Raw genomic sequence first — 25,285 nt, forward strand, 5'->3', positions numbered from 1 at the left:
TTCAGATTTTCTGTTTCTTCTTCACTCAGTCTTGGTAGGTTGTATGTTTTTAATTTTTTTTCCATTTCCTGTAGGTTGTCCAGTTTGTTGGAATCCAATTATTCATTCTTTATCCAGGAAGTTCCCTTGTGGCACAATGGGTTAAAAATCTGGTATTGCTGCAGCTGTGGCACAGGCTGCAACTGCAGTGTGGGTTTGATCCCTGGCCCAGGAACTTCCACATGCCATGGGTGCAGCAAAAAAAAAAAAAAAGTCCCATCCAAAATACGCCTTCACAGAAACATCCAGAATAATGTTTGACCAAATATCTGGATACCACAATCTACCCAAGCTGATATGTAAAATTAGCCATCATACTTCAGATCCTGTTACAACTGCAGTATTTCAGGCCCTGCCACAGACATTCACCCTTCTCAACCCATAGAAAGTGCACCCTCCTACCATTACTTAACTACCTTTCTTTGATGCATATTAGGGTGCTAAGAATAGCTGAACATCAATTCTTCCTGCTTTATATTACTTTAGTGGGGGTGGGGTACAATCCCTCATCTTGCATGATCTAGGTCTGAGGTTTCTGGCCTTGAATATGGCCACCAAGGGAATGGAGTGTTCACACACCATCTAACCACTGGCTTTCTCTAGCACAGCAGTTGTAGGGTGGTAGGATCATAAGGAGCAATGCCTGGAGGGAAATTCTGTGATCATTAAGAGAATGATTACAGCATTATTATAGCATTATGGTTAAATGGAATCCATATTTTGGAAGATAAGCAGTAGTAATAGGGCTTGGGGTGGGGGCTAAAGGCAGGGATCCTAGGGGTAAGGGTGTCAGTTCAGAGAAAAGTTCTGGGACAAGGTTTGGGAGTGGAGGGTACCACACAGGAGCCAGAGTAATTCTGAAGGAAGGCACACAAGTTAGTTGGAGATGGAGGACAGACAGAGAGAGAGAGGAGGGAGGAAAGCTTCAGGGTTAGCATTTCTCCAGGATTATAAGAGAAGGGAAATTGAAGGAACTGGTAAGAGAACAAGTGAATGGAAGACTGAGGCAACATCTGAGCTGGCTAGAAAAGGAGGCCTGATGATGTAGAGAGAGGAAGTAGAGGGGCCGTGAGATGGGTTCTGTGTTCCTTGTCTATGAGGGAACTGAAGCAGCTTGGAAAGCCTGGGTTGAGCCAGACACTTTAATTGTTGGCTTACTCTGAGACTGTCTCTATTCCTCACAGTGCAGCTAAGAAGTGTGCACTGTGGTCTCTATTCTCCACATGAGAAGGCCAAGACTTATTTCTGATCAGAGGCACTACTTGGAATCACATGGAAGTACTCTTTATGTAATGGCAATTATCCCCTTAGTTCATATTTTTAAAGACATTCACAAACCAATATATGGATCCCTCATGTAAATGTACATAAAGAACTGAGAAGTGGAAAGTGGCAGGAAATAACTTAGGCAAGACCCCCAAAAAGGAGGCATAATTTGTAAACTGGTAGTACCTCCCCTATGTTGTCATTTATAGGAATGTAACTTGAAATTTCGCACTGCCGCTATTTTATTTTCAAAAATTATGCTTGCTTGTGTTTAAAGTACAAACATTATAGAATTGTGGAAAATAAGTTGTGCAAGGGTCCCTTTCAACTCTTGCCTGCAATTCTGAACTGCTAATCGCCAGTTGATGAGAAAAGTTGCACCGATCTTACTTAACATAATGTGATATTCCATGTTGTTGTTTGTTTGGAGGCGAAATGAAATGGCTGAACCCCTTCAAACACACAGACATGGAGCATGTGGGCAAATAGGCCGACTCTCTGCTACCCTAAGGTGCTGAAGTGAGATCGCTCCCACAGTGCACCTTAAGAATGGGGGAGGGGCAGTACAGCAGATAGATAAGAAGCCCTACAGAAGCATGGTGAAAGGTTGGAAAAGGCTCGTTTCTCATTCACCTGTGTACAAATCTTAAAATTGTTCATGGTATTGTCTTTGGAAAAGATTAGGAATAATAAGTAAAATACATACGTCCTCATATCCCTTCCTTCCTTCCATAGTCCTCACTAGCCAGTAGGCCTCCCTTGCAAAGCCTCTGTTGCTCCCAGTCACATGCCTGCTTCTGCAAGCTTCCAGGTAGCATCTGACTGAGTCACATTGTCTCCAAAACCAATCACTGGAAGCAGATTATGTCTTTTCTCATCAGAATTTATTGACAAACTATCTACAGATTCAAGCCTGATGTATCTGCTAGGAGCTGCCAGGGTCAATGGGGGTCAGGGAGGCAGGCAGGACTTTTCAGTCCTGGACCTACTGGCTCATGGTTGAGGCAGGGAAGAGAGATGCAGGACACACAACATACAACATGCAAATTACTCTTTATTATGAAAATAATCAGCAATCGTGAATGGGAGAAATACACAGAATAACTAATCCTTCAGGTGGTTATGTTACTGGGCCTACAAGGCAGCTTTGGCTTCTTGGTCTACTAGGCCTCCAACCCTAGTCATGGGCATGGCCTGAGGCTTGGAAAAGAAAAACAAAGATGACATGGATGAAGATAAAGATGATATCCAAGGGCTCCTTTTAGGGGATTACTCTGAAGGCCTCCTCTGGGATCTTGCCCTCGGTCTGGAGGGAAGAAGTCGGAATGTCAGAAGAGCCAGTTCCCTGGCCCCCAGCCTCCACCTCCTTGTCCTCCCCAAAGGCCCAGAGAGGGAGTTCCCTCTTTAACCTACTTGCTCCCCAGACCTCACCTTGAGTATACTGAAGACTTGCCCAGCTCTGGCATAGTTCCACTCATTGTCCTGAAGGCACCTGCAGTGGGAGAAGAACAGATGATCTCCACTGGTATCACAGTACAGACACACTGACCTGTAATGCCACCACTAAATTTATGCCACTTTCTTGCTGGGACACATGTACCACTATGATGAGCACCATGTGTCATGATGAAGAGAGGCTCAGAGAAAACCAAACCATCTATCACTAGCATTCATGCCCACTGGAATTCAAGGCAGAAAAGTAGATCTGTGCAGAACGACAAGGGAATTTTTTTTTATAAATTATACACAGACAGACAGACAGACACACACACACACACACACACTGATCAAGGAAGATGTTCAAGAAAAGAACAGAGGAGGAGTTCCCGTCGTGGCGCAGTGGTTAACGAATCCGACTAGGAACCATGAGGTTGCGGGTTTGGTCCCTGCCCTTGCTCAGTGGGTTAACGATGATCTGGCGTTGCCGTGAGCTGTGGTGTAGGTTGCAGACGCGGCTCGGATCCCACGGATCCCACGTTGCTGTGGCTCTGGCGTAAACCGGTGGCTACAGCTCCGATTCAACCCCTAGCCTGGGAACCTCCATATGCCACGGGAGTGGCCCAAGAAATAGCAACAACAACAACAACAACAAAAAAGACAAAAAGAGACAAAAAAAAATAAATAAATAAATAAAAAAGAAAAGAACAAAGGAAAAATTTTAAAGTACAAGTTTCTGGTCATGTTTTATTGAGATGTAATGCCCACACCATTTTAGAGGATACAATTCAGTGTTTCTTAGTGCATTCACAAGACTGTAAAACCATTACAACTACCTAATTCCAAAATAGTTTTATCACCTCAAAAAGAAACTTTTTAACCATTCTAAGTTATCTTGGCAATCACTAATCTGCTTTAATTTCCTATGGATTTGCCTATTCTGGACATTTCATATAAATAGAATTAACAATATATAACCTTTTATGACTGGCTTCTTTCACTCAGAGTAATGATTTCAAGGTTCATCCATGCCATGGCATATATCAGAACTGTGTTCTATTTTATGATTAAATAATATTCTACTATATGGATATACTAGATTTACTTATCCATGCATCATCTAAAGGACATTTGAGTTCTTCCCACCTTTTTGTCATTATGAATAATGCTAGTATGAACATTCCTGTACAAGTTTTAGAATGAACATATGTTTTCATTTCTCTTGGTATATACTTAGGAGTGAGTTTACAATAATTCCATGTTTAACATTCTAAGGAACTGCTAACTTTTCTCACAGTGAATGCTTCACTTCACCTTCATACCTGTAATATAAGAGAGTTCTAATTTTCTCCACATCTTCACCTATGCTTATCTTTCGTTTCATTGATTAAAGCTATCTTAGTGTGTGTGAAGTGGTATCTCATGGTTGTTTTCATTTGCATTTCCCTAATGACTAAAGATGTCGAGCATGTTTTCATGTGCTTGTTGGTCATACGTATATCATCTTTAGAAAAAATGTTTATTCAAATCCTTTCTCTATTTTTAAATCAGGTATTTATCTTTTGATTGTTGAATTGTAAAATCCTTCAACATTCTAGACAGTAGACTATCAGATATGAGATTTGCAAATATTTTTCTCCCATTTTGTGGACTGTATTTTCGCTTTTCTTTTTATTTCTTTTTCGGCCACACCTGAAATGAAGTTCCTGGGCCAGGGACTGAATCTGAGTCACAGCTGCCGCCTACAGCTAAGCTATATCAACACCAGATGCTTAACCCACTGCGCCACAGCAGGAACTCCTATTTTCACTTTCTTGATAGTGTCCTTTGATGCACAAAAGCTGTTATTTATTTATTTATTTCTTGGCTGTGCCCATAACATGTGGAAGTTTCTGGGCCATGGATTGAACCTACGCCACAGTGGTAACCAGAGCCACAGCAGTGACAATGCCAGGTCCTTAACCCAATGCACCACAAGGGGATTCCACAAAAGCTTTTCATTTTGATGAAGTCCAATTTATTTGTTGCTTTTTTTGGGGGGGGCACACCTGCAGCATATGGAGGTTCCCAGGTTAGGGGTTGAATCAGAGCTGTAGCTGCTGGTCTACACCACAGCCACAGCAACTCAAGATCCGAACTACATCTGTGACCTACACCACAGCTCATGGCAACACTGGATCCTTAACCCACTGAGAGAGGACAGGGATCAAACCTGCATCCTCATGGATACTAGTCAGGTTTGTTTCTGCTGAGCCACAACAGGAACCCCTTTATTTGTATCTTTGGTTGCTTGTGCTTTTGGTGTCATATATAAAAAACCACCGCCTAATTCAAGGTCATGAAAATATGTACCTATGTGAGTTTTTCCAGTTGTATATCTTACATTAGATCTTTGATCCATCTTTGATCCAAATCCACACACACTTGTCCTGTGTGTGACACACATGAAAATGCTTTCTTTTTGCATGTGAATACCCATGTGTCCCAGAACCATCTGCTGAAAAGACTGCTTTTCCTCCATTAATTCTTTTGGCATCTAATTGAAAATTAATTGGCTACAAATATCAGGGTTTACTTCTGTACTCTCAATTCTATTGCACTGACCTATCCAAATGTCAGTTATATGTAGTCTTAATTACAGAATAATTTTTGAAATTGTGAGGATCAGAACTTGTATGTCCTCAACTTTATTCTTCCCTTTTAATATTGTTTTGACTATTCTGGGTCCATTGCATTACCATGTGAATTTCAGAATCATCTTATCAGTTTCTGGAAAGGAGCTGGCTGGAATTTTGATAGATAGGGTGTCGACTCTACAGAGCACTTTGAGTAGTATTACCATCTTAACAATATTATCTTCCAATTCATGAACATAGAATTTCCTTCCATTTTTTAGGTTTTCCTTAACTTATTCCAGTAATGTTTTGAAGATTTTAAAGTATAAGTTTTTCACTTCTTTTTACATTTCTTCCTAAGTATTTATTCTTTTTGATGCTATTATAAATCATATTGTTTTCTTAATTTCAATTTAGGACTGTTCATAGTAAGTGCATAGAAATACAAATTATTTTTATATATTGATCTTGTATTCAGAAACTCTGTTCAACTTATGTATTCTAACAGTTTCTCAGTGAATTTCTTAGGATTTTTCCACATAAAAGACCATGTCATATAAGCCTTATACTGTTTTAAAATGCTTTAGGGGAGTTCTCTTGTGATGCAGCAGGTTGAGGATCTGATGTTGTCCCTGCAGTGGCCTCAGTTGCTGCTGTGGCATGAGTTTGATTACTGGCCTGGGAATTTCTATATGCCATGGCCGTAGGCAAAAAAAAAAAAAATTACATATATCATCATAAAATTAGGATTTTTTTTTCATGAACTTACTTTTTGAGGGAAGTAAAATATCCAAATAATTATTTTTCCAAATTGACTGTGTGTTTCCATTACTAATTCCCTCATTATCCCAGCTCCCTCATATCTTCATCCACACACAATACTCACTTCTCAGACCATTGGAGGTTCATCCCAGACTGACTGGAGAAAGCTTTTACAATTTGCTGCTGCTCTTCAGAGAGGGTTGGCATGGAGCTGGTGGACGGTGTGGGCACTGAGATGGAGAATGTGCTCTGAGTTGTTTTAGGGCTGGCTTCTCTCACAAAAAGTTCATCATTCACAATGAAAAGACTGGAGGAAAAATGGGCAATAAGACAATGGGACAAAGAGACTACTCTACACCTGCAAAGATGACCCTGCTTCCAATGCCGCCCAGGAACCAGATTCCATCCATACCCCTTCTGCATCTGTCCTCCAGGCTCCTTGACAGCTGCATCTGCCCCTCCCACAGAGCCCACCTTTGGAGACTGTCTACCAACTTCATGAGATTTATAGGTTTATCCCCAACCCAGGAATGATTCTGCATTTACCCTTTACAACAGCCCAGGGAGTGGACAGTCTGATCCCCACTTTCAGAGGAAGTCACTGAGCTACAGAGAGGGCATGTGACTTGACCGAGGTCACACAGCAAGTGAGTGTTGGGTCAAGGAGAGAACCCATGTTTCGATTCCAGAGCCCAGGCTCTTCTTCACCACTAGGCTAGACTGCTCCTCAGAGTTACGGGCTGGGGTTTCCACAATATGGAGAAAACCTAAGGTCTGCACCTCCACAGTCCCACCCAGAGCCCAGGCTGAGATGGGTGTTCCCACCCACAATACAGCACTCACCTGGAAGAGGTGGCAGGGGTAGTGATGAAGGTTCGGGTGAAGGCACGAACACAGCCCTGAGACCAGCCTCCCACTGCAATGACAAACAACAGGACCCCTTACACGCTCCCACAGGGTCCCCAGTCAGGGTCTGGCTTGACATTCAGGCCGAGGGGACATCTGTTCATGAGTGGGCAGGGCATTGGGAAGGGGAGGGCAACTGTAGGAGCAGTCTGCTCCAGTGACGGGGCCCCTCGACCACCACTCCACAAGTCCACGGGATGCATGTTCCACAGCTGCCCAAGAGGCGGACATTACCACCCCACTTTGCAGAGGAGGAAACTGGGGTTTAAGCAATGGCCCAAGTTCCCAGACTAAGGTTCTGGGATGAGAGCCATCAAACCCCATGGCCTGGGTCCCCAACACCCAGGGTGTGCAGGGTGGAGGGTATGACCGCAGGTCACACCTGGGTTGTCTGTGGGAAGAGTGAGGGCTGGAGAACCCAGAGGGGGTGGGAAGGGAGGCAGGGATTGAGGAGCTGGGAGAGTTATGAGAGGGAGCCCCACCATGGGGAGGGCTCACTGGGGCCTCTAGGGAGGGGACTACACACACCCACCTTCCTTGAACACCCCGGTGACAGAGAAGCAGAGCATCGTTTCCTGAAAGGGAAGAGCCCGGGTGCTCAGTCAATACCAAAACCTCCTATCCACCCACCTGTGGTGGCTTCCCAGTCCTGCCCAAGGGAAGAAGCCCAAGCTCACCGTCTTGAGCCACATGTCCACCATGAAGGAGCTGAAGTCATGCTGAGTTTTGGGCAACACACAGAGGGAATGCACAATATCATGTTTTGTGTGCTTTAGCAACTGGACCCTCAGGTCTGTGGGGGGAAGGGAAGCAAGCAAAGGTCATGGCTGCCCCACATTCCCTGGGCCCCAGGACTGACCCCTTCAAGGTCCCCTTTCCCACATAGTCTTCCCATCACCCACTCACGGGGGTCCTTGAGCTTCTTCATGTTCCTGTTTGCCTCAAGGTACTCGTACAAGCTGCCCCTAGGAGAAAAAGGGGAACAGGATGTGGGGTTTCAGCCAGCATGGGGGTTTGCAAGAGCTGGCCTGTATCTGCAGGGAAGCCCTGCAGCCCGCCAGCCCGGGAGCAGTGTGTGAGCTGGGATACTCACGGGGCCGGGTCCTTGGGATTGAAGGGAATGGTCAGGGAGAAGCAGGCCCTTTGGTGGTAAGCACCCAGGAGACCATATCGATCTCCAGAGTCATAGATCAAGTAATACCTGAGGGAGAACAAAGAGAACAGGCTATTTGTGTGACAGAGGCCCCAAATGAGACTTGAAAGTCCCTGTGAGCAGAACTGGGCATGGGTGGCCTTTGCCTGTGCTGCCCTCCCCTTCCTCAGATTCCTGGGGAAACTCACTGCTGCAGGAATTGCAGAATTAGACTCTTCAGCGCATCAGATCCTTTATAGCTTTCCTGGAATCAAAAGACATTTGAGGCAATGTAGTTGATAAAACCTCCCTTGCAAATACCCCAAATGTTGTTTGATCCTCTTCCTCACCTTGCAGGGCTTTAGCACATAGGGAGCATCAATGTTAACGATCCTTGGTGAGGGTAACACCCGGCCGTCCTGGAGAGGGGAAGAGGAAGTCAGCAGTGGAGACTGGGGAGCTAGCCCAGGATGATCCAGGGGGAAAAAAGATGCCCCTCAAAGGGTGAGTTCAGAGGTCAGATGTCAAAGGGCCCCGGAAATTCATTCCATGGACAAGCTTACAGTGGGTGTCTTGATCATGAGGTCTTGGAAGCATCTACTGTTATATGCAAATTGTGTGTGTGTGTGTGTGTGTGTGTGTTTATGGATATTTTTCCAGCGAGTATACCCATGTCTATTTCAGAAGTCCTTCTGCCCTAAAATGGTTAAGGGTCCGATGCAAATATGTAATGTAGGGAAGACCCACCGGGCTTGAGGGCAGGTGCAGAGGTCACCTATGTAAGTGAGACACAATGATGAACACAGGCACTTACCAGGCGTAACAACTTGGGGAAGCATTCTCTGATGGCACTGTCCAAAACCAAAAATAGAAAGACGTGATGAGCAGATCAGGGTTATGAAGCCTCTCTCCCTCTGTCTCTCCCTCTCTCTCTCCTTCCTCTCCTCCCCCCCGGGGGCTCCCCCGAGACTGCCCTGACTCCCTTCTCCAGGGCCATAAGAAGCAGCATGTCAATCCCATGCTCCAGGCCTTCCTTCCCCCCTTCCTCCCTCCAGGTCCCCACTGAAGGCTGTGGAGAGAAGAGGGAAGGGGGTGGGAGCCTGGGGCTCGGCCACCTCACTGGGGGTCCAGGATTCCGCCAGGACCAGGACACCCCCAGGGATGGCCCAGGATGCTTGGGCAGGGAGCTGAGTGAGCCAGGGCTCAGGAGGCAGGGAGGGAAATGGAGGGGATGAAGACAGAAAGGGAGGGAAGGGAGGGGAAGAGATGAGAGAGACGCAGGGGCATAGAGACAAGCCTGGGACAGAAAGCTAAGCAAAGAGAAGGGGAAGAAGCTCTCCCATGGTGGTGGGGGTGGGTGAGGGAAGAAGACAGAAGAAAGAGGAAAGAAATCTCTCCTGCTGCAGCCCCTGGAATGGCCCAGGCACCCAGAATAGGAAGGGAAAATATGCACATGTTGACCTGGGGCCCCACTGGTCCCGGTTGAAGCTTTGTCACCTGCACGAGCTCAGTCTGACCTGGGCATGGGAAACGGAGTAGCCTCGGGGGCAGACCTTCCCAGGAGGAGTAAAGGGTCAGTTCCCAGCTCAGTATGGGGCTGAGGGTCTTTGGTCCCCTCTTATGATTGCTGTCTTCCCTCCCGATGGCCCCTGCACCTGTTCCTTTCTTACTGATTCCATGCCTGAGGAATCATATTGATTTGGGGCCACCTTGGAGTCCTGTGAAGGACCAGGCAGGATGATATGACATGTCTGAGGAGGGATGGGAAATGCCCCTTAGAGGTGTATCATTCGGTATCCTCCACCACTTTCACCCTCTGACTTCCATTCCTGCCTAATACTCACTGACCACTTGACTCAAGGAACTCTGGGTTCTCCCAAGGAAGACAAAGTTCCTATCATTGGGTCAGAGGAGCAGATGTTATTACAAGAGCCACCCAGGGCCTCAGCCCTCAGCCTGGGGCAAGCAAACCCCCATGTCAACCCGGGGTTGGAGAGGGTACATTTTCGGAGGAAGGGAAAGAGGGCCCTTCTCAGAATGGAGGAGGGAAGCCCCATCTCAGCACAGAGTAGGAAGGCCTGTCTCAGCTTGAGGCCTTGGGCTGGAGGACCCTTCTCAGTCCAGGGCATCAGCATCTGGCACAAGGCCAGTCACTCCTTGTGATGGGGAGGTGAGGGACCCCTGCTTCCTGGAGATCAATCTTCTGAGGACATGGTAGAGAATGCTGCGTTCAGAGTCGGGAAACAGATCCCAGAGCATCTGAAGAGGTGAGCAGGTCAGAGGGAGGAAAGCAGAACTCTCTAATCACAAGTGAGGGACACAGAAAAGAGAAGGCAGGGACTGTGGTCTTCCCAGAAGACCAAGGCTGCCACTTTTGACAAAGGGGCACCGTCAGAGGTAATTGAGTCTCCAGTGGGTGAAGGTCACCAAGAAGGGTAACAAGTTCACACTGACCTTATGTAGGTGGACTGGTTTGGGAAGGTGCCACACAGAGGGTTCCCTTGCAGCCACAGCTCCTCAAGCTTCAGCCCTTTCATCTTGCTCAACTCCCAGGCTGACTTCAGCTGAGAATTATGTGGAGGAAATTGGACAAGGAATCCCAGGGAAAGAGAGACATCCGGATCCCTGCCACCCCAGCCCCACCCTACTCCAAGGGTCCCCTCACCTGCCCCTTGTCACCACTCTGATGACCACCACCCCCACTCTCGACTCAACTTTGACCTGGCTCCCTCTTCTCACCTCATTTTTGGAGAGGTTCAGAATCTTGACTGTGGGGGCCATCTGTATAATGTCAGACAGGCCATCCAGCCGGTACAGTTTGTTGCTGCTCAGGTTCAAGGACAACAGCTTTGGGGGAGGAAGAGTTAGAGTGATGGATACCTCCGAGGGCCTGGGCGACCAACCTCCCTCCACCCCACCCCCTCCACACCCTGCCTTAAAAGCAGCCCGGGGTCGACAGACTCACCTCAGGGAAATTCTTTTCAATGATCTGCAGGGTGGCAGACATGCAGTTTCTTCGATTCAGAATTATATCAATATCATGACCTACCAAGCCTTCAGGGAGGAGAGGGGGTGGGACTCAGGAAGCTGAGTGGGGTCCAGGGCCAGCAGCAACCCCTCCCCATGTTACCATCCCTAAGTCTCCCTCCAGGAAGACCTCTCTGCCCCCACCCACCCTAGAACAACTGCTGTCACCACACCTGGGTCAAAGCGGAGCCTCTGGAGGTCAAGAGCTTTCTGGGAGACATCATAGCGTTTGTACAAGGTCAGCTGCAGAGAGAGATGGAGAGAGCTGCACTGAGACTGTGGTGGGAACAAGGGTCTGGAGGAAGAAGAGGTGGGTCTGAGTGTTGGCAGACAGCACGCCTTGAGTCTGCATTACCTTTAGCTGCTCCATTTCTTCTGGCTCCAACTTATTGCACACTGAGTAGGGAACAACATCAGAGGGGTTGACAATGATAGGTATCTGTGGGAGGGAATTGTTGGGTAAGCACCAGGAACTCTAGTTCCAGAGGAGATGGTCAGCCCCTGGCCTGTCCTCCTGTCCCAGGATGAGGTACAGGTAATGCCTTCGACACACACCTTTTGGTCCTCCTCATCACAAATCTCATAGCTGACATCCATCAATGCAGAGGCAGTGCTAGCATCCTGGACAAAGAACCGAGCCCCACTTTTCACGTAATGAAACTGCAGGGATTGAATGCAACAGCAACAGTGTCAGAGGCAAATGGCCCTGGATGAACAAGGTCTCTCCCCTTCCCCATGACCACTTATCTGGCTTCACCATTCTCTCTTACATCCACTGGAGTGAAGGGAACACTGCAATGGCTCTGGATTGAGTCCATTAGCCATGTTTTGTCATACTTTATCCCGTAAGGAATCTAAGGATGAAAAAAGGGATAGGAGAGAAGAGAGACAACATGGAATTAATGCTGGAGAACAGACCTAACCCAATGTTCTTTTCTGACCTTCTTCTGAGCTTCAAAGGACTGCTAAAGAAGGGGCCACTGCAGTCTTCCAAAGCAACAGAAATAAGAGCAAAAATAAACCAACCGGACCTAATCAAACTGACAAGCTTTTGCACAGCAAAGGAAACCAAAAAGAAAACAAAGACAACTTACAGAATGGGAGAAAATAGTTTCAAAATGATGCAATGGACAAGGGCTTAATCTCTAGGATATACAAGCAACTTATACAACTCAATAGCAAAAAAGCCAACAACCCAATGGAAAAATAGGCAAAGGACCTGAATAGACATTTCTCCAAGGAAGATATACAGAGGGCCAACAAGCACTTGAAACAATGCTCAACATCCCTGATTATTAGAGAAATGCAAATCAAAACTACCATGAGATACCAACTCACACCAGTCAGAATGGCCATCATTAATAAGTCCACAAATAACAAATGCTGGAGGGGGTGCTGAGAAAAGGGAACCCTCCTGCACTGTTGGTGGGAATGTAAGCTGGTACAGCCACTATGGAGAACAGTATGGAGGTACCTTAGAAACCTATACATAGAACTACCATATGACCCAGCAATCCCACTCTTGGGCATATATCCAGACAAAACTTTCCTTAAAAAAGACACATGCACCCGCATGTTCACTGCAGCTCTATTCACAATAGCCAAGACATGGAAACAACCCAAATGTCCATGGACAGACGACTGGATTAGGAAGATGCAGTATATATACACAATGGAATACTACTCAGCCATAAAAAAGAATGAGATAGGAGTTCCCGTTGTGGCGCAGTGGTTAACGAGTCCGACTAGGAACCATGAGGTTGTGGGTTCGGTCCCTGCCCTTGCTCAGTGGGTTAACGATCCGGCGTTGCCGTGAGCTGTGGTGTAGGTTGCAGACGCGGCTCGGATCCCGCATTGCTGTGGCTCTGGCATAGGCTAGTGGCTACAGCTCCGATTGGACCCCTAGCCTGGGAACCTCCATATGCCGTGGGAGCGGCCCTAGAAAAGACAAAAAAAAAAAAAAGAATGAGATAATGCCATTTACAGCACCATGGATGGAACTAGAGACTCTCATTCTGAGTGAAGTAAGTCAGAAAGAGAAAGACAAATACCATATGATATCGCTTATATCTTGAATCTAATATAAGGCACAAATGAACATTTCCACAGGAAAAAAAATTATGGACTTGAAGAATAGACTTGTGGTTGCCAAGGGGGAGGGGGAGGGAGTGCGGTGGTTGGGGAGCTTGGGGTTAATAGATGTAGACTATTGCCTTTAGAATGGATTAGCAATGAGATCCTGCTGTATAGCACTGGGAACTATGTCTAGTCAATAACGATGGAGCATGATAATGTGAGAAAATAGAATGTGTACATGTATGTGTAACTGGGTCACTATGCTGTATGGCAGAAAAAAAATTGTATTGGGGAAATAACTATTAAAAAAAAAGAAGGGACCACTGACACAATGTCTTATGCTTGAGCCAATATGGGTTTTCTAAACACTCTTCCTCTCCATTTGAAGGCTCTCCTCCAAAAAAATCAAGGTGCTAGAGATGATCTTCCTCTTGTAAAGTTTCAGGAGATTTTACCTTGTGCAGACACTGCTTGACCCTCAGACAAGGTCTCCAGAGATTCACCCACCATCTCCCAAACTCAGCTTGCCCAACTGAGACATCTAGTGTGGAGTTGCTCCATATCCTTGGCAGCAGTTTCCATCTTTGCCTTGAGACAGTCTCCTCCGTTCCCTTTACAGTCAGCCTGTTCCCTTTATATTGCTTCTCTGAATTTGCCCTTAGATGAATAAGATTGTTAACTCCTACTAACATAAAGGACAGATTACAAACTTTCTCCAGCCAAATAAACTGGCATCTTTACATGAGATCAACACAACTCCCTCTGACTTTTCTCTCCTGCACATTCCACATATTTTTTAGGACACTCACTGTGACCTTGAACCAGCTTGACTGGGTTCTGTCTTGTGTATTCTCCCCTGTTCCTTTCTCCATAGGTTTTCCATTTGTCCAGACAGTAATATGGATGTGGCCCTCACTGTGCCATTTCACTCTCCTGTTGTCTTGCTGGGCAGCAGTGCAGGGAGAGCTGCAGGGGGAACATGGAGAGAAGAAGGGCGAGTGCCCATCAGTGCTCAGAAAGTCTTTTACACACCCTTGCCTCTTTGACACCAGGACTACAATGATGATTTCTCAACCACTGGTCCACTTCTAGCATGCTTCGTCTTTCCAGGGCAAGGAGGAGAAGAGGTCCATGGAGAATGGGAGAGCTGCACAATCCCAGGGGCTGCCGCACGCAGACCCTGCTGCCCGGTCACTTACTCTCTTCCTTTGGGGTCCTCCTGGACATCCCTCATCATCACATTTCCATCCTCCTCCTGGAGCCCTGAAGGCTGAGGCTCATATCCACCATGTTCATAATGAGGGCTCCTCTTGCTCAAACTATGTGGGGAAGAACTCCAACCTTCACTTCTTTCTTGAGATGAACTACCCACATCGTCATAGTCTGTAAAAGGGGAACGAACAGATGAGCGTGAAGACACGTCAGTGGCCCACTCACCTTGTACCCTGTCCTGGGCTAAGAGGATGGTAGGGCAAGCAAAGCACCAACCTGCCCTAAGGGACCCATCCCACACACCCCAGAAAGGAATCCCTTCTGCCTGTCCAGGTAGGAGGGCCTTCTCTGACTGATGGCACTAGCAGGGGAGGAGCCCGGGAGGAGGAGGAAGGGGGAGGGGGAGAAAGGGGATGAGGGGGAGAGGAAAACTGTGTCGAACCTTTGAAAACAAGAGAGCGGGATTTATAATGAACAGAGGCGTGTGCGTCCCTGGGTTAGACTGGACCCCAGCCACATGCCAGGAAGGTGCCTGAATCTCATCTTCCCTCAGGGCTTTCTAACCACCACACCAATCCCTGGGAGGCGACCTCTCTCTCATGCCTCCCAAACCCAACCAGCCACCAGACTGATTCCACTACCAATCAGCAAGCTCAACTTCCTCTGTCAGGGCAGCGTGAGCTTTAAAGTCAGGCGGGACCCATGTAGCAGCCTTCTCAACTGTCCCCCTCCCTCCAGCCCTGCTCTCTACAGTACTCCGTTTGAAGTGGCCAGAGTGACCTCTCTTGAGGGCCAGCCTGAAATGCCCTTCAGCTCAGGAGGTGACTCCTTCTAAGCTCAGTTCTTCCATAACTAGGCCCCGAATGACAACCGGCATGATGTGTCTACTACCTGACATGCTGAATGACAACCAGCATGATGTGCCAACTACCACTTCCAGGTGTTTGGGGATTCTTCACTCTGCTTTCTGTTGCTGATTTCTAGTTTGATTCCGTCATGGCCAGAGAACACACTGTGGGTGACTGAACTTACTGAGGTTTGTTTGAGGGTCCCAGAGATGGTCTGACTTGTTTGGTGAATGTTACACAGACCCTCAGGCGAAAAATCCTATGCTGCTGTCACTGTGTAGCTTGTCCTATTTGTCATGCAGATCCTGTCAGTGTAATGTGTTATCCAGAACTCCTATATCCTTGGAGACTTCTCTCTAGTAATTCCATCACTTGCTAAGAGGCAGGGTGGGGAGGTGTTGAGGGCCTCAACTCTAATTATGGACCTGGCCGTCTCTCCTTTCAGCTCCATCTGTTTCTGCTTTGTGTACCTTGAGGCTCTGCTGCCTGGTGCACACACATTGAGGATCATTGTGCCTCCCCAATGGCCTGATCCTTTTGTCATGTTCTAAGGCCTTTTTGGTCTCTTATTCTTTACTCTGACCTCTCCTTTTTGGATTGCTGAAGCCACAGGTATGCTTAGCAAGTGTCTTGGTTATACCTCACCCGGTAGCCACCCTTAGGAGTTGCGTTGCCATTCACGCGTCCACCCACAAACTGTCCCCACCGACATATCTAATTCACCACGTGAAAAGCTTTGGAAGCTATTTTGGCAGCTGCAGAAATACGATGGTGTCAATGACCTCTCCCATAGGTGGATTCACTAACGGTATTTTATTTTGACCACATTCCACTGAAACCGTGAACCAGCAGATAGGCCTACTAGTGGTTGGGGCGGCGGGAGTGGGGGTGGTGGGGGGGAGGGATGACTGTGGTAACTGCACTGCGGGAAACCGGCTTCCTTTGGGGTTCTAGCACTTTGGGTTCTCTAGGTTTGTGTGTTGTACATTTTGTACATTAACGATTCCATGCTGTCTCAGGGCATGGCACGCTTATGAGCAGAAATTCTCCCACTCACTGCCGATCACTCCTCCATGTAGTGATTACGACCTGGGCTCTCATTAAGTCCTCTGGGGAGTCACTGCTTTCACTGTGTGGCCCGCTGTCAGGACACTCCCGCTACTCACAACCTCTGGGACCTGCCCTGAGCGGCACTGGAAGTGACATTCAACTCGGCGAGAGAGCACTCGACCCACAAATGCCACTTCTTCAGTCTCTAAAACTTGGAGGTGGCCTGGAGGGCTCTCTTTCTCCCAAGCTCCAAATCCAACTGGTTGGGAAATTCCCTTGCCCCCCCCCGCCAAAGTATGTCCAGAATTGAGCCACTTCTCACCACCCCCATCACTACCAACCTGGCCAAGATACCAACATCTACCTCCTGGATTCTATGACCATCCAACTTGCCCCTCTGCTGTTCATCCTGGCTCCCCTACCTGGCTGTTTTCAACCCAGCAGCAAAGCAGAAGTCAAATAATTTCATTCCTTTACTCAGCACCACAAAACAATGGTTTGAATCTCATCAACATGTTAAGAAGCCACGAGTGCACAATGATACTAATCAACCATAACAACAACAAAGAGGAACCTGACTGGTGACCTTTGGGAAATGCCAGGAAACCAACTCATTTTCATGAGAATCTATCATTAAAAGGAAGAAAATCAAATATTAATGGAAAGAGTAAGGGCACGTGGTCAACATATGGTGTATAGGCAGAGGCAGAGTCATTTCGAGGACCGACATTACGTCAGAAATACCATGGCCGAGGGGAAAGCGGCAAACTGAGCTAACAGCTCCAGCGGTCCCCAGGCTGACCAACTAAGTTGGGTACCTAAACAGGGCCAGAGCTCCCCCTCATCAAGGTGATTCAGACACAAGCAATCTCAGGAATCACCTTGTTAAGTATTTGATAGAATACTCCAGGGAAGCCATCTGGACCTGGGATTTACTTTGTTGGGAGATATTTGATAACTGATTCACTATCCTTAGTCATTAACTGATCTGTTCATATTTTCTATTTATTTATGATTTAGTCTTGGTAGATTGTCTGTTTGGGGGAATTTATCCATTTATTCTAGGTTTTCCAATTTATTGGCATATAATTGTTCATAGTATTTTCTTATAATCCTTGTAATTTCTGTAATCAATTGTAATGTCCCTCATTAATTTTTAATTTTAATTATTTGAATCTCCTGTATTTTTTTCTTAGTGAGTCTAGCTAAGGTTTCGTTAATTTTATCTTTTAAAAAATCCAGCTCTTAGTTTCACTGACTCTTCTATAGTTTTTCTTTTCTCTAATTTATGTCTGCCCTTATTGAATTCCTTCCTTCTGCTAGTTTTTGGTTGAGTTTATTCTTCTGTTATATTGAGGTATAAATTTAGGTTGTCGATTTGAGATTCTTTTGTCTTTTTAATGTACACATTTAAAGCTATAAACTTCCTTCTTAGCACTTCTTTGATGCACCCCATAAGTTTTGGTATGATATACTTTCATTTTAATTTGTTTCAACATAGCCTCTAATTTCCTTTGTGACTTCTTTTACTCTTTCATTGTTTATGAATATGTGTGAAGAGTCCTCAAAAAATTAAAAATAGAACTGCCATAACAATTCCATTTCTGGGTGTATATCCGAAAGAATTGAAAGTAGAGTCTTTTTTTTTGTCTTTTTTTGCTATTTCTTGGGCCGCTCCCACGGCATATGGAGGTTCCCAGGGTAGGGGTTGAATTGGAGCTGCAGCCACCGGCCTACGCCAGAGTCACAGCAACGCTGGATCCGAGCCGCGTCTGCAACCTACACCACAGCTCACGGCAACGCTGGATCGTTAACCCACTGAGCAAGGCCACGGATCAAACCCGCAACCTCATGGTTCCTAGTCGGATTCGTTAACCACTGCGCCACGACGGGAACTCCTGAAAGTAGAGTCTTGAAGAGATATTTGCACCATGGCAGCACTATTCACGATAGCCAAGAGGTCAAAACAATTAAAATGTCCATTGATGGATGAAGAGATGAACAAATTGTGGTACATGCATACAACAGAATATTATTTAGCCTTATAAAGGAAGGAAATTCTGTCACATGCTACAACATGGTGGATGAACCTTGAGAACATTATGCTAAATGAAATAAGCCAATCAGGATAGGACAAATACTGCATGATTCCACTTATATCAGTTCTCTAATGTAGTCAAATTCATAGAAAGAGACACAGAATAGGGTTACCAATGGATGAGAGGAAGGGGCAATGGGAAATTGCTCTTTAAAGTATGGAGTTTCAGAATTACAAGATGAAAAATTTCTGAAGATTGATTTCACAACAATGTGAGTACACTTAACAGTACTGAACTGTACACTTAAAATGCTTATGATGGTAAATATTATGTGTTTTTCATCATAATTTTAAAAACTGTATATTACAGTATGATTGCTCAAAAGAAAATATTAAGGAAAGTTTATGTTTTGGTATGTGAATATAAACTTAAAGAAGTCAAGGTAAAGGAACACATGAGAATGTCAACTGTGTTTATAAACAGGTGTTTGGAATGCACAATAGTTATACTTTCACGTCTATGCTCTATTTGTATAAATGGCTGGGTCAGGGTTTTGCCATGTGCTTAGGTGGAATCACTATTCCTACTGACTCATTACTCAGCAGAATAGAAATAATTATTGATAATCGGATCCACCTGTCTTCTGATTATTAAACTACAACACTTTCGACAATTCATCCAACATCTCCTGATCTCAAATTACTTATATGTAAAAATCAGGGATTAAGCACCACCTTGATCAAGATATAAAGCAGAAGCTCCTGTAGTGGCTCAGTGGAAACGAATCTGACTAGCATCCATGAGGACACAGGTTTGATCCCTGGCCTCGCTCGGTGGGTTAAGGATCTGGCGTTGCTGTGAGCTGTGACATAGGTCAAAGACGCAGCTCAGATCTGGCGTTGCTGTTGCTGTGGCTGTGGTGTAGGTCAGCTACAGCTCTGATTCTACCTCTAGCTTGGGAACCTCCATATGCTGTGGGGGCAGCCCTAGAAAGAAAAAAAAAATATAAAGCATATACCACACTCCAAATGGTTCCCAATTAATCTTTTCACCTCTTGGCTCCATATAAACTTTGATCTGCTTTCAGTCTCTATATATTAGTTTTGCCTGCTGTTGAATTTCTTATAAATTCAATCATACATACTGTACATCTCTGTGTCTGGCTTTTTACACTAGCAGAATGTTTTTAAGATTCTTTTATGTTCTTGTCTTTTTTTTATTGCTGATTAGTATCCCATTGTATGGGTTGTAGTTCCCAACCTTGTTTATGCAGTAGAACCACTTGGGGAGCTTGGGAATATCACTATCACCAAGCTACACTCACAACAATTAAAGCAGAACTGAGTTGATACCCTGGTAAACACATTTTCTAAATTCTCCACATGACTTCAGTATGCAACCAAGGTTGAAAGCCACCGCATTATATCAGCTTTTGGTTTATCCTTGCCAGAGATCCTAAGAACTGATGCCACCTCTTGCTGGCTTTCCATTCTGTTGTTTTAGGGACTTAGTGATTCCATTAGTTTAAAGAAGAGTTTGGGAGTTCCCATCATGGTGCAGCAGAAACGAATTCAACTAGGAACCATGAGGTTGCAGGTTAAATCCCTGGCCTTGTTCAGTGGGTTAAGGATCCAGCATTGCCTTGAGCTGTGGTATAGGTCACAGATGAGGCTCGGATCCCACATTGCTGTGGCTGTGGCATAGGCCGGCAGCTGTAGCTCCAATTCAACCCGTAGCCTGGACTCCAATTCCACATGCCGCTAGTGCAGCCCTACGAAGAAAAAAAAAAGAGTTTGGCAAACTACAACCCATGGACCAAAGCTGGCCCATGGCTTGTTTTCATAGGGCCTGCAAGCTAAGAACAGTTTTTAACACATTTGAACAGTTTAAAAAAAAACACAGTATTTCTTGACATGTAAAAATTATTTGAAATCCAGATGTCAGTGTCTACACAAGTTTTATTGGAACTCAGCCATACTGTGTCTCTGGAGGCTTCTGCTCTACAACAGCAGAGTTGAGTAGTTACAAAAGAGAACAAATGACCCACAAAGCCTCAAATATTTGTGATCTGGCCCTTTCCAGGAAGTTTGTTGAGCTCTCACTTAGAGCAAGTGTCCTTAAAGCCAATGCACAGTAAAAAAAAAAAAAAAAAAAAAAAGCCAATGCACAGTAACTGTGGTGAGTGGCTGACAGTCTCTTTGGCTAAGCCTGGAAAGAAGATTTACTGTAGTTACTTGCAACTTCATTGTAGGGTCCTTACTTGGCAGTCCACTCATTCATGGTGTTCTGGGTCAAGTGTGGGAGTTGAATAAGTGACTACCATTCACCATCAAGATAGCTCACGTTGGAGTTCCCATTGTGGCTCAGTGGGTTAGGAACCTGACTAGTTATCCATGAGGATGCGTGTTTGATCCCTGGCCTCGCTTAATGGGTTAAGGGTCTGGTGTTGCTGTGACCTGTGGTATAGGTCACAGACATGGCTTGGATCCCATGTTGCTATGGCTGTGGTGTAGGCTGGCAGCTGCAGCTCCAATTCAACCCTTAGCCTTGGAACTCCCATATGCATCAGGAGCAGCCCTAAAAAGAGAAAAAAAAAGATAGTTCACATCACCAGATCTAGAGCTTTATGCATTTATTTTTATGTTCTCATATTTTAAGTAAATATATTTTATTTATTTTTTACATGGATAAATGCAACTTTAGAGGATGGTTAGGTATTTCAAGATCCTAGGGTGTTTTTTTTTTAATCAACTGCCACCTTCAAAGGTTGCTCTAGGTCAAACCAATGTGACTACCCTTTCATCCTTGCCGTTTACTGAGGTAAACATCACTCACCTTGAGGCAGGAGCTTAAGTTCTCTTACTGGGCCTGCAACTCCGGGATCCCATCACCCCCACGTCAATGGCAGGACCTCCCATCTCATCCCCGGCCTTCACAAGTCAGCCACTTCAGAACACTTCAAAGTTGAAGATGCCCCCTGCACTAATATGTTTCTCAGTGCTGTGGGGCAAGGAGTGTTCTCTGAATCCTTAACGTCAGCTGCTGGGTCCAACAACACATTGACTTCAAAGGCATCTTGATTCAAGTGACCACAGGTGGTAACTCTTGAAATCCAGTTCCCCTAAAACTGAGTTCCCCTGCCAAGTTTATGAATAATTTCCCTATCCAAAATTTTATTCCCTTTCTTGCCCCAATTATGATCCCCTCAGGATTGAGGATTATCAAAGAAAAGGAGGACTGAAACCTAACACACGACCCTGTGGGGGCCCTCAAGGGTACAAAAGCACCTCTGTGTTCCCTGTTTCTTGTTTGTAGAAAAAGGCTTTGGCCTCCTAGGCCTTCCCTGAGTTCCAAAGAGTGGAGCAAGGAGTTACTAATTAGGGAAGTGAGGGAATGCAGAAACAAAGGAAAAGCAGTCAAGAAACAATAGTGCAGTGATAAAGCAAAGTCCTAGTTCTTCCTCAAGGGATAACAATCTGCTATATATCTTTGAGTTTTTATGTAGAAACTAAGACCCCTGCCCAGGAGGAAGATGGTGACTATATGCTGACCACAAGCACACAGACCCCAGACAGGCTGGAACCAGAAAGCTGAAGATTAAGATTCCTGAAACACTGCCTTATTACCTTGCCACCAATCAGTCAGAAGAAAGCCATGCGCCCTGCGGCCCTCTCTCCAAATGTTGCCTTTAAAACCCTTCTCTGAGGAGTTCCCTTGGGGTGCAGTGGGTTAAGGATCCATCATTGTCACTGCAGTGACTCAGGTCACTCCTGTGGCACAGGTTCAATCTCTGGCCTGGGAACTTCCACATGCCAAAAACAAAAACAAACTAACAAATAAAATTTCCCTGAAAGTCATCATAGAGTTCAGGTCTTATGAGCACAAGCAGGCAGTTCTCCTTGCTTGGCATCCTGCAAATAAATTCTGTACTTTTCTTCACCAACAACACAGAGTCTGGTTTTGCTGTGTGACAGGTGAGTGGACACAGATTCTGTTCGGTAACACTCTTGCAACTAGTTCACCATTGTGTGCCATGGAACACCAATATTTCAATCTATATTATCAATTGGATCCTTACTATCTTCAGGTCCACCTAGGTCAAATAGTCTATCCCAGATCCCTATTTCCTTCAGGGCCCTTTTCTTGCAACCAATTTTGGTGTCAAGCACTCTAACAAAGTTCCCATTTGCCTATGCTAGATAATCATTCTAGCTATTTTATAAAAATAAGACACTTTTAATAAAACATATTATATGGCTTACAAAAGCTTTTTGAGGGCCAGAAAAATAGTCTTGAACGCTGCCCAGCCAAGGGAAGCCCATTCATGCTATGGGGCTGTTAGAGCTGAAATATCACTGCTGTCTATGCACTAACCAACACTTTTGAATTCCAGGTACTCCACTGTGGCTGCCTATAAAAAAGAGAGACCTGATGCTGCAGGTGACTTCCACATTATTCAGTTTTACCTGTAAGTTTCACTATGGTACATATGCTTGATACACAGAGATCTTGTTTGGAACCCTAAACACACTAAGTCTCCATTCTTGTTTTTAGCTTTCCAGTCTCTATAGTACAGGAAAGCATATAAGAGTGTTTTTAAGGTTGGAATAGTTGCCAAGTGAGCCAATTCGTGGTATATTCCACAGGACCAATTTTTTTTTTTTTGCTATCACAAATGGTATATTCCTAATGAAAATATTATTTTCCACTTGTTGCAATTGTTTTGTATATGTTAGTCTTACATACAATAAAATGGCAAAAAGACAAAAAAAAAAAAAAAGAAAAAGAAAATCAGAAGGCACAGATAAGCCACTTTTGAAAAAGGTGTCTTGCTTGTACTTACAGTGAAGATGTAAAAGATAAGATAATGTTATGAAAAAAAATGCCAATAATTTGGAAATTAGTATTAAATGAGTAAATTCTAGAAAAAACGACTTTTTACATTAAAGAAACAAAATATTAAAAGAGTATTTTTTAAAGAGTATTCTTGACAAAGAATGCATGAGAAGGCAAAGTTACTGGTCAATCTTAGTTATAAAAATGCAAAAAAATAGAAATAAGATAATAACAAACTTAATCCAATAATGGCTAAAAAAATCCAGATAATACCACAGGGCAAAGTTACATTTATCCCAAACTTGCAATCTTGGTTTAACACTAGGGGATTTATGATATAATTTAACACATTACTAAGATAAAGGAGGAAGAAAAGGATGATTATCACAGAGATTCCAGAAAAAAAAAGGTATACAATAAAATTCAACGACCAATCAAGATTAAACAACAAGAAAAATAGGAGTTCCCGTTGTGGCGCAGTGGTTAACGAATCCGACTAGGAACCATGAGGTTGCAGGTTCGGTCCCTGCCCTTGCTCAGTGGGTTAACGATCCGGCATTGCCGTGAGCTGTGGTGTAGGTTGCAGACGCGGCTCGGATCCTGCGTTGCTGTGGCTCTGGTGTAGGCTGGCGGCCACAGCTCCAATTGGACCCCTAGCCTGGGAACCTCCATATGCCGCAGGAGCGGCCCAAGAAATAGCAAAAAGACAAAAAAAAAAAACAAGAAAAATAACTCTTAGATAACCTGGAACAGAAAGCTATTTCTTTAAAATTATAATAGGTATTAAAAAAAAACTACAGTTAATACCATACATAATAGTGAGACATTAAAAACATTCCATTTTTAATCAGAAGAGGCAAAGACATATCATATCTGTTATTAAGTTCATTAATTTTTGCTCTTATTTCATCATTTTTTTTCTGACAATATGGACAGGTAGGAGATTATTTTTATTAAGTATATGACAAATCCATAGTCTTTTCATCTACTATCAGGTTTTCTTTTATAAATGTTATTCTTGAATAGCATGAATATCCAAATATCCAATACATTTAATTACATGGAAAAGATTTGTGGCTTACCAATGCTGGAGATTTAATCAAATCCATTGTTGGAATATCAGATGATTAAGGGAGATGGAATTGCAGCATTGAAATAAGGGAATTTCTATGATAAGTACATATGTACTTCATTTAAGAAGATAGTATACAAGGTAGAAAGGAATAGGAACACAAAGAGCATGGACTTTGAATCATAAATCCAGAATGGGCTCTGTCATTGCCCATGTGATTTTAGACAAGTACTTCATCTCTCTGAGCCTCGATTCCATCATGAGGTAGTCATTAGTGCTTTTTGCCACATGTTTCCATTTCTCCCTGTTCTGAGGACCTGGCAGAGCTGCACTTCTTGACCTCCTTTGTTTAGGCAGGGTTGTGTATGTGACTGGTTCTAGCTAATGGATTGTGAGTGACTTGTGTTATTTCTGAAGTAAAACTTGGTTGCTGCTTTGAGACCCTCCAGGGCCCTCTTCCTCAGGCGTGGTGACTGACAATTTTCTAGACAATGGTAGCTCTGTCAGTTTGGGTCTCCAAGTCATTCCAGCCAGAATGGCTCAGATCCTCCAATGTCCACCATCCTGTGATGGGCATGCACCTGCCCATGTGGTGAGAATGAGGGATAAGCCACAGAGATATGGGGATTGTCTATTAGCACAGTAGAACTCAGCCCTTCCTGATTCTTGTTATCTTACTTGTAAATTAAAATAACATCCTCTCAGGATTTTTCTCAGTATTAAGTGAGATAACATGTATGACAAGGTTATCATGACCAAAATGTTATCTGAGGAAGCCTATACTTCAAATGGTCTGTGAATAAATGTTCCATTCCCATAAAAATTGAGAAAATTACCTGTTACAGACTGAATGTTTATGTTCCAACCTAATCTCCAAAGTGATGGTATTTGGAGGTGGGGCCTCTGGAATATGTTTAGTCATGAAGGAGGTGCTCTCATGAATGGGATTAGTGCCCTTATAAAAAAGA

The 25,285-nt window shown here is 44.7% G+C and overlaps 1 protein-coding gene across 1 annotated transcript; it reads right to left on the minus strand.

Moving 5' to 3' along the window:
* Nucleotides 1–2,443: 2,443 nt before the first annotated feature.
* LOC125118084 (nuclear RNA export factor 2-like) lies at nucleotides 2,444–15,831 on the minus strand. Its single transcript, XM_047764226.1, has 21 exons — nucleotides 15,693–15,831; nucleotides 14,460–14,643; nucleotides 14,070–14,226; nucleotides 11,955–12,038; nucleotides 11,740–11,844; nucleotides 11,540–11,623; nucleotides 11,358–11,427; nucleotides 11,123–11,211; nucleotides 10,897–11,004; nucleotides 10,612–10,721; nucleotides 8,972–9,008; nucleotides 8,508–8,576; nucleotides 8,367–8,422; nucleotides 8,119–8,226; nucleotides 7,932–7,990; nucleotides 7,703–7,818; nucleotides 7,558–7,600; nucleotides 6,963–7,035; nucleotides 6,244–6,426; nucleotides 2,737–2,797; nucleotides 2,444–2,611 (listed from the first exon to the last, which is right to left on the minus strand). Exons 1-21 carry the CDS (start codon nucleotides 15,829–15,831, stop codon nucleotides 2,567–2,569), a joined length of 1,980 nt encoding a protein of 659 aa, XP_047620182.1. The 3' UTR covers nucleotides 2,444–2,566.
* Nucleotides 15,832–25,285: the final 9,454 nt, after the last annotated feature.

The sequence above is a fragment of the Phacochoerus africanus genome, chromosome X (genome assembly GCF_016906955.1).
Source record: "Phacochoerus africanus isolate WHEZ1 chromosome X, ROS_Pafr_v1, whole genome shotgun sequence".
Classification (NCBI taxonomy): Eukaryota; Metazoa; Chordata; class Mammalia; order Artiodactyla; family Suidae; genus Phacochoerus; species Phacochoerus africanus.

What these genes read in the sequence shown, in the direction of transcription:
- LOC125118084 (XM_047764226.1), bottom strand. Translation starts at nt 15,831, where the DNA reads ATGATCCTCAATGTGTGTGCACCAGGCAGCAGAGCCTCAAGGTACACA. An exon ending in GAAGAAGCTCAAGGACCCCC is followed by an intron (nt 7,819 to 7,931) that starts GTGAGTGGGTGA and finishes TTCCCCCCACAG; the next exon opens with ACCTGAGGGTCCAGTTGCTA. An exon ending in AACCTCCAATGGTCTGAGAA is followed by an intron (nt 2,798 to 6,243) that starts GTGAGTATTGTG and finishes CTCCCACTGCAG; the next exon opens with GTGCCTTCAGGACAATGAGT.